The sequence below is a fragment of the Dermacentor albipictus genome, chromosome 1 (genome assembly GCF_038994185.2).
Source record: "Dermacentor albipictus isolate Rhodes 1998 colony chromosome 1, USDA_Dalb.pri_finalv2, whole genome shotgun sequence".
NCBI lineage: Eukaryota > Metazoa > Arthropoda > Arachnida > Ixodida > Ixodidae > Dermacentor > Dermacentor albipictus.
Window position 1 is genome coordinate 332,869,712 of NC_091821.1, and position 9,714 is coordinate 332,879,425.

Below are 9,714 nucleotides of genomic sequence, written 5' to 3' on the forward strand. Positions count from 1 at the left end.
AGTCGTTCACTGGGAGCATGCTGAAAAAAGTGATAGGTGAGCGCGCTGGCGAATATACGCCGGCGTTAGTGGGAGGCAGACGACATGTGCGGTCGTATCTGTGAGAAAGTACTTCGCTTATCAAGCAGATATGCCTGCGATTCATGCTTTCATAAGTGTTAAATTCTTCATACACCAATCGCTAGGTGCTATCACGGTTTCCGGTCCAACCGTATTTGCCACTAAGCAGTCTTAAGGCGCTCTTTAGCCAAGCCAAGTAAAGTTCCCCGAAAGCGAAACGGCGCTTTCGCACGTGATACGCGGTTCAGCGTGTTGCCGTAGCCACGCGTGTGCTAACACTGTAGTGCTCGCAACTATTTACTAGTCGATGGTATTTACATCTCACAGAGAGACCACACAACCCTGGGAACTTACTCGCAAACTCGCGCGCGTACAATAAGCATGTGCGCCGCCAGGGATTGTAAAACACCTGTGCGCTATCTACTTCGTAATACGCATAGAATAAAGTGCAAGCATCTAATAATATACTAACTGCAATTTTAAGCAATAAGCATGCTGTACTTTTCACAACAGCCGACTTAAGTACAGTAATCTCATATATTACATCTGAGGTACCAAGATTTCACCGCCAGGCGGCGCCACTTGCTGGTTTTTTTTTTTTTTTAGTTTTGAAGACCTTGAAGTTTTGAAGAAAGACTCAAGAACGTGGATAAAAATAAATGGGTGGCTTAAGTGCACAAGTATACGTACCTGCAAGCGCGGACACAGAATGGAGGAAGTGGCCAAGAAAGTCGGCGACCAAGTACAGGGTAATTGAAAGCGTAAATAGACAGCCAGGAATCCTCTGAAAGAGAGAGAAGCAGGGACAGAGAATTGGATGCAAAGAATGGAAACAAAACAAAAAAAGGACCACGGAGATTTACAAGAGTGGGAAAAAAGAAATCAGCATGGAAAATCTGTGCGATAATGCAAAGGGCAGCGCCTTGCTACATGAGGTCCGAGCTGCTTGCGTAACGACAAGAACATACCGGAGCAAATATTCGTAACATGATGAGGCGTGTGTGCGCTGCAGCAAAAATCCGAAGCACATCCGAATGGAATGCGAGGGGATTCACTCAGTGAGACCCGGTGGTAAAGCACACCTTCCAGAAGCGCTTGGCTTTAAAGTGGACGGAAGCATCAGCCGGTCAGCAGTCGAGATGATCAAGAGACGTTTACCCCCGTATTCGGAAATGCATCTTGATTTGAAGCCCATGTTTGACTTGATTTAAACGACGCCTGTCATCAACGCACCAAAAGAAACGCAATGAGCGTCTTCGGCGCGTTCGCACCAGGCGTCATTTATATCAAGTCAACCATGAGCTTCAAGTTAAGTTGCATTTCTGAATACGGAGGTTAGAGTATTGGTGGGAAAAAAGCAGGGAATACATTGATACGACCGGATCCGTTACAGGCATAGGTAGTGGTGCAAGGCAGATAGATAACTTTTGAGGAAGAGAAATAGATTAAAGAGATGCCTACAAAAATGTACAGTGTATCTGAGCAAATCAAGCAGGCTAGGTGAATATCTGCCACCGCGCCGTTTCAAAGGGGATGCCAATAAATCATCATCGTCATCGTCATGAGACTTTCTTTGCAAGTTTAAAATTATAATTCCTACTCAAATCGCGAACAACGTGCTGGATTATAAATATAAGTGATGGTCATTTCGTTTCTATCAACGGCTCACAACACATTCTGGCCAGTTTTAAGTATCTTTCACAGAAATAGAATGCACGCGATACGTACACATCCATGACGCAAATAACGGCCCTTCACAGGCACGCTGCTAATACTTACACAAGTTCATGAACTGCCGCTTATTATAGATAGCGCAAATGCAGGGGGAACAACGATATCGGTTAAACTAATGCGATAAAAACTACTTAATTTCACACTTTCAGTGACAAATATGCATCACTTTGTATGGCGAACCTATGTTTGATCGTTCGCTGAGTGCATACATTTTTCATAATCTTTTATAAACAACTTATTTTTTTTTAACGGAAAGTCGTCCTTCCTTGTGCTTGTCTACAAAGCGCATCCAATCTTTCTAAATACAATGAACCAACTTGCCCGACAACGCATCCTGCTGCACCAATACGCGCACGGTCCCATGCTCCCAAGTGACCATGGTTACATTTTCTATGACGGTTACGGATCACGCAAAACTTCTCAACAGGGAACGTTCAGACATCACCCTCGCAAAAGCCATGCACCAAATCCAATTACATTCAAAAGAAATTCTATTGAATCAGCATAAAATCAATATAAACACAACGGAAGTCGTATGCCACTTTTGTAAAGGAACACCGCTTTCTCTCTTCAGGCGAGGCGAGATGGCTTGCTTCGTGCCGTTCCTGCTGATGCACCCGAGGCCCGCAGAGTCGCCCGTCGACCTGAGCCCCGACGAGACGCTCGCGGCCACCACGTCGTCCAACAGCGCCAAGCCCGTGCCGGCCACGGGGCTCGACGAGGTGATCGCCGAGTCCACGGCGCGCACGGGCGCGGCCGTCCTGCAGGGACCGCCGGAGTGCAGTCCCGGTGGATCTGTGGACGTCCTTGGCGGCGACAGCCCCACTGAGACCGCGACACCGGCCGGTTCCTACTGCGAAGATGAGCTCGTCCGCAAGTTCGACGAGGTCAACACCAGCAGCGACTGAAGCTGCGGAGGCTACGGGAAGCAGTGGCCATTCTTGTTGCCAATCAGTGCGGCTCGTCTGTGGCAAGCGCACGCGCCTGTCGGTACGAGCGTGCCAGTGGTCCAGAAATGCTCCGAGACCCAACAGCCTTGCCTCGTACGGAGTCTGACTCGTACTTTCCTGTCGTGCATGACGCGACAGTTTCCAGCAAGTGTGATGCTCTGCTTTTCGTAATGCTGCTGCAGGCTTTCACGACAAACATTCAGTAGGGCATGCCGAATCTGGCAGCCCATTCAGCAAGAAGCGCTTGTCGGCGTCCGATAACAGAAGATATCGTAGCTGAGGCTGTGTAGTGAGAAAAATGTCTGCTGCATTCTTGAGCTTGCCTCACGTAGGCAAACAATTGCCTTTATTTACTTCCGGCGAGCTCGTCATGGTTAGAAGGTAGAAGAAAAAGACATATACTGGCAACAATCGCAATCACAGGATTGTTGGCCTGCTTCGGCTCCGATGGAAACTCGCTGTTCCTTGCGCAAGCCCGGCTCCGCAAGGATAACGCTCCTTGGGCGACATCTTTGCAAAACCGCGCTTGCGTGTTGTTCTAGTGAAAGGCTGTATAGGCGTCGATTTCTTCGGCGCAGTCGCGCGAAGTGAATCCTTCCTACTGGAAAGGCACCGAGATTTACAATACGCGCGCACTGCGAACTTGTACTAAGTTGTTTGCGCCACTCGGGGCGCTCGCTACATATGCGTGATTCTTTCCATAGTTGCGCGTGTATGCTAAAAGCTTCTCGATGTTTCTGTGCCGTCTCAAGAGCTGTTCAATACCGCGAATGAATTTTTGTTTGTTTGTTTGGTGCTTGTTGTGGTCTTGGTGACACGATGTTCGCTACTCGTGCGAGTCGAGAATATCCTACCAATGTCAGCATGTTGGCGCTTGTTAAATGCTGAAGCGGTGCATGCCTTTGTTTTCTGTCCTTCGATGGTGCTTATCTTGCACCAAAGCAGCGAGATTTTCGCGAACTCTCTACGGAGTCAGTGACAAGCTTCGACTACAGCACGAATCCAGAATGGAGCTGCAAACTACCACACACTGTCGTTTTTGCGGATTCCTCCAGTTCTTGTTGACGTGAGCACGCAGAGGCGCTGCCTCTGCAGGCAATCTTGTTCTACTACGTTCGTTGTGAATAGCTGTTTATCTTCCTCGCGTTGTTGTCCCGGTGCCATGATTTGTGATCTTTATCAGACTAACACGAGCTTATGGGGACCACGCAGTCTTGGACTAGCGCAGATGAAGAAAGAGCGATAGGATGGTTACGCTTGATGAAGGCTTTCGGTGATGGGCGTAGCCGACGAGTGATTATGTTGTCATCGACGCGTTGTGCCAAAACATATATAAACATACATGTAACTGCCGTGATAAGCGCCTGCTTGAGGCCACAGCTGGGATAAGAGCGAAGACAAAACGGCTACGAAACGGTATCATGATTGCTGCTGAGGTGCGAAAGACAATGAGTGGGTAGCGGCGCTGTTTTGATTAAGCTTGGATGTTTATTTAAGCGTCCCCGGACCATGCGTAACGTACTTCGTGATGTAGTGTGATGTGATTATTGCAGCTGCCCTCTCAGTACTCTTCGCTGTAACTTTGTATTGGTGTTCGAGGCATCCGGCAACCGAAGAAGCACGCACCTGAAACATGCGCACGCCAAGAAGCCCTCTTCCAGGGCTTCTTTCATTAAGCATTGTCTAGAGAAGAAGTAGCAGTTTTTCTTCTCGGCCGCTTGCCAAGAGTCTCAACAAATTCGTGGCAAGGCAACCCGCGCTACGAACAGAACCTTTGTGTTGTGTTCTGAAATCAACTGCGTCTCGTGTAGCTGCCCGACTATGAAATAGTGTAGAGCCTACGGGGAACAATCGTGTCAAGCTCGATACCCCGCATTTTGTATACGGTGCTGCCACTTTGTTCTGAGTTGAGTGTGCAACGCTGACGCTACTTCCACACCTGCATTTAGAGAGCCGCTGCTACACCAGCCAGGCGATCCCATCTCACTTTCTCTCTCCAGAGCAAACAAATGAAGGGGATCTCCGAGCGGGCGCAGGAGTAGGCAGCGAGCCACGCGCTCTTTTTCGCGACTCCTTTTCATTCAGCGCTTTCCGGACGCAGAGGTCGTTCACACACGCAATTTCCTGTTGCAGCGTTGCTTCCCGAAAAGTTATCTATTTTGGCGTACTCTCGCCTCCCCCTTCCCCTCCGCCCTCTCTGCCCCTCTACCGTCACCGCAATTATTTAAGCAACGGCGGGAGGCATAGCACAAAGCTGATTTTGCAAGTGCCTGCACGCATGCTGCAGCAACGGGGTGCTATTGGTGCATACGCCAAGATGAAATGAACAAAAAAGATTAACCTAATAATGGCGCAAGCAGATCATTACGCGAACCGCGCGCGCGTGCTGTCAGGCTGCAGTCATATGTATGTAAGTCACGAAGCGGACCATTGCCCCGTTCCCTCCGTTCTCGATTTTTTTACCTCGCGTCGCAGGGCCCGCAGGATTCCTCGCGTGTACATACATTTCTAAATCACGTGCCGCGTTGATGTCCGGTGACCACCGCTCTCTATATTTGATACGAAACACATATGGCATCGCGTCAACGTGCAGGCATGGAAGGCAAAAAAAAAAAAGAAAAACACAGACAAGCAGCGTTTGCTCCCCTCCAGATCAAATTCCAAGCACCCGTCGTCGCTCGGCTAATGAGAAAAGTTGCCCGGCGCGCACCATTGGTAGGCGTAGAACAACAACAAACAAGGTATGCCGCAGAGATGGAGAGAGCGCGCACGGCATATTAAAGCACCTTGTACTATACGGCCCGTTCTAGTCGGTCGCCTCTTACTTGTCGATGCAGACCGTCCCTCCTCCTCATAAATCATTCTGTTGGCGGCATCAGCGACCGCAGGAACGCGTGTGCGTGCTTCCCTATCCATTTCCCCGAAAGCAGGCCCAGTGCGCTGACGCAACTGTTCCCCCGGGTGACATTGAAGCAGCTCGGTCGCACGTGGTTCGCTCGGCGGCGCGTCCGGCGCTAAGGTGCCTAACAGCCGTCTGCGACCCTGGCGGTCCGCGCGGCGATATTTCTTCGACCATGTACAAAAGCAAATGGCTTGTCTCGGCTGTCACCCGGCGGCGCCGCCACGCTGGATTCTCAGCAAAGACGTGACGCGGCTGCCTGTCTTGTCGAGAGCCGACCGCCGCATGGCGGGGATGATATGTAAGGAAGGCGAACGGCACGCGCGCCGCTTACCACCCACGTTTCGCGAGAAGGAAGCGTTGTGTGCGGTTCGCTCGAGTTACGCTGCTCTCGGGATTGTTTTTGGGATGGCTGTGCTGTGATTAGACTTACTACAACCATTTACTACCACCGCTACTGATATACTGGACTGTACGAGTATAATGTGTATGCATACGCACTGTACAGATTTGAGGTGTATAGCTTGTACACATGTCCAATATATGGAAATGGTTAGCTGATGTGTTGAGCATGTCGCTGGTCTTGTTGGTGGTAAGCGTGCCCATGTAGCCTGTTTACCGCACATTGATGTGGGAAAAGAAAAATGTGAGCCCAAGTCTCTCGGCTTGTGACACTGCACTGTCGTTGTTCTGAGACTGTGACACTGACTTCAGGTGGCTCGCTGCAGGAGCTTCTTCACCTCGTGACGCTTATACCTCGAACTCCAGAGATAACGAGCTAAACTGCAACATTTCTATTAATGTATAAAATTTGAGGTGCCACTTGGTTCTTTGAACCTGGTATTCAACTGCCTGCGATAAAAGTCAATGTAATCAGGAGTAAGGTATGAACTTTCAGTGAAATTATAGGGATAACAGAAAGAGAAAACTGGAAATGCGGAAAGGAAGCGTAATCTGAGCAACGTCAGCTCTTATATGTCTGCCAGAGAAACAGATTTCAGGGGATCATATATATATAGTGTTGAGATCCTTTCTCCCCTTGATTAATTACAACGCTATGTTTTGCCTCGGGGTGACTTCTCTATCGTCAGTTAAGACCAAAATTCCCATCGCCTGGCTACCTTCCGCGGGAGAACACAGGATTCCATCAGGAGCTTTATCAGGAACCACAGCTCCACTGTATGTCGCTTCGGAGCTGGTTTGACACAACAAATGAGCCATCTGAGCTGTGACTACACCATATCAACTGGAGGCCTTGGAAAAAGTTCATACAAACCTACAGGGAGCATTCAGTCTGATAGCAGTTTGCACACAGTCACCTCAATCATGGTTTCGCTAAGCTTGGAAACGTATCTGGTCTCTAGCTCCGTTTAATGACTCAATGGAAGTCGCCGTGCTTGTGTGAGCTCATCCGCTTTGAGGTTACATCTTTTCACATGCTTTGATGTCATAGGAAGACAAGAAATTATCGTACACACCGAAAATCTAGAGACATTTTTGGGCAGTTACTAATATAGCCACGATTTCAGTAATAGATTACAACATAAAAGGTTGCTTGAATCAAACACTTTACACTTCAACAGCGGGAAAGTATCCTTGCATTGAAAATTTAACCTAAAAGCTGCTTCTCAGAATGTCTCAATAACTCAATTACGAATATGAACACATTCGCGAGGAGCCTTGGCAACACAGTCATCAAGTGCGATACTAAATCAGTACAGCTAATGAACTACAAGTGCTCGTGGTTGTTGGTGGCGTTGCTTAAACTGGGATAGAGCCGGCGGATGTGTAAGAAAAGTTTCTAGTCACGTTGCTCACTGAATGAATATTCTGCAAGGAACATCACAATTACGAGGTAGAGACTCAACCTCGATCCTAACATTAGCTTATTGTTGTAGCAGCAGTGGACGTCTTGCATATAATATGATAAATTAAGGGAATAAATTATATAGTCCTTCTAGTGTGTGTTACAAACTAATCATTCGTTTCAGCAGCTAATCCCTCAATGGTACAAAGTTGGCACACTGAAGAAACGATATCTTCCTGACCACTGCTAACTTCTACATCTGCAGACGGTCGCATTTACTGGGCAAAAACTGTTTTTGCTTTATTACCACGGCAGGTTCGAGCTAAAGCTCCTTATCCACTTTTTCTCATTAATTACTTGGTCGCACCCACACATCAAGGATTATATTGCAAGCACAGCCTCACGCCAGCACAGCGACTTTGGGTAGTGGGTAAGATCAGTAAGACACTGTGCGTAAGCCCATAGGAAGAGAGGAGACTGAAAATTCTAAAAGACAATTTCCCGGCGGCTTTAGCGAAATTAGTCGAAACGAGTGCGTCTGCATGATCACTTATGGGCAGACTATACTTACTGCCAGCAGTGCCACGTTTTCAATCAGATATCATGGTTCGAGAAGGTATAGAAGTGGTGGTAGCGTGTATATCTGTGAGTTTCGACGACACTGGACGGGATGATGTGTCTGATAAATGACGTCATCGACGGAATGTGACCCCCCCTCCCCCTTGTCCAGAGCAGTTCCTCGCAAGAATACACTCACGGAGACGTATATACACTGTTGTACGCGAATCTCATCTAACCACAATGCTTGGCTAATCGAGCTTTCATATTTTGTTTTACCAGCCTTACTGTAACGCGCTTGCATCGTCATCGTCAACAAGTTCACTAATAAAAGTCATATATGGCGCTTGAAGCAGTGTCACTCGTTAAGCCGATACACATTTGCTCCTTTCACTGCAGAGTGGCCCATCGGCTGCTATGCCACGGCACATCAGGTAAGGGCAACTAATTGATGACAGCTTGACCAACCAGAAGGTAACCACTGCGTATACAAACTACACCCTTACTCCTTGTTATAAACTCTGTCAAGAGTATGTGTTGGAGGGCACTGGATGAATCGAGAGTTCGGGTGTAGTCATTTGACGGGTTAAAGAACGTGCCACCATGGACAAGAAACGCATGCAGGATGACTGAACAGGCAACCAGGAACAGGCAACCAGGAACAAGAGAGAAGAATGGAAAGACAATGAAGATGAAGGTTAGGTAATGCAGGCATATCTATCCATGCAGTTACCTAAATTGTCGCATAGCAAGGAACCTGTTCTTGATAATGCGCACTTCCATTTATAGCGTGTATGAATGTACAACTTAAGGTTCGGTCATTACGAGAAACAGTGCCCTCACTGCAGCCTAGCAGATCCAAATACTCTGACCATGTGTGCATTCATGCAGTCACAGATCATGAAATCCCCTTCTCCTGCAGTGCCACACATCCGGCCGCGGAAGTACTCTCACCGTTCGTATCCCCGGGACATACGCAACCACACTTGCGGCAATTGCGAGTCCAGCACATTCACAATGTGCTGGACGATAGAGAGGATTTCACATACACGAATGTTTCGCATATAAACAAAGAAACTATGGTGTTTTTAATGCATAGAGTCGGACGCCTTTATAAAGAAGTGTTCGAGGCCTTGGCAATCATTCGTTATGCAGGAATGGCCGTGCACCATGCAGCTCACAACAGAACCGGGACATAATTATTATTTCGTTATGTCAGGTCATTGTATTGTAAAGGCGCTCGACTGTATCTTCCGTCTGACTGCACAATATCAGATTAACCCGCCGTGGTTGCTCAGTGGCTATGGTGTTGGGCTGCTGAGCACACGGTCGCGGGATCGAATCCCGGCCACGGCAGCCGCATTTCGATGGGGGCGAAATGCGAAAACACCCGTGTACTTAGATTTAGGTGCACAATAAAGAACCCCAGGCAGTCGAAATTTCCGGAGTCCCCCACTACGGCGTGCCTCATAATCTGAAAGTGGTTTCGGCACGTAAAACCCCATAATTTATTTTTGGTAATATCAGATTAGATTCCACTGGGATCATTGGACGCTGACGCGACACATTTCTTGTATATGCCGTTAGAGTAAACGTAGTAATTATACTGCTGATAGTCTTGCTTGTGGAACTGACGCGCGCTTGTAGGCAGTTGCAGGAAACGAAGTTATTCAACAGGTAATGGCGCTGTAACCGCAGAAAGGAAA

General features: G+C 48.1%; 1 protein-coding gene across 1 annotated transcript in view; it reads left to right on the forward strand.

Moving 5' to 3' along the window:
- LOC135910253 (phosrestin-2-like) overlaps positions 1–8,360 on the forward strand; it is a 314,202-nt gene extending 305,842 nt beyond the window's left edge. Inside the window, exon 12 of the mRNA XM_065442324.1 lies at positions 2,369–8,360. Coding sequence (XP_065298396.1) covers positions 2,369–2,702 — 334 coding nt within the window. The 3' untranslated portion in view covers positions 2,703–8,360. The remainder of the gene's footprint in view (positions 1–2,368) is intronic.
- Positions 8,361–9,714: the final 1,354 nt, after the last annotated feature.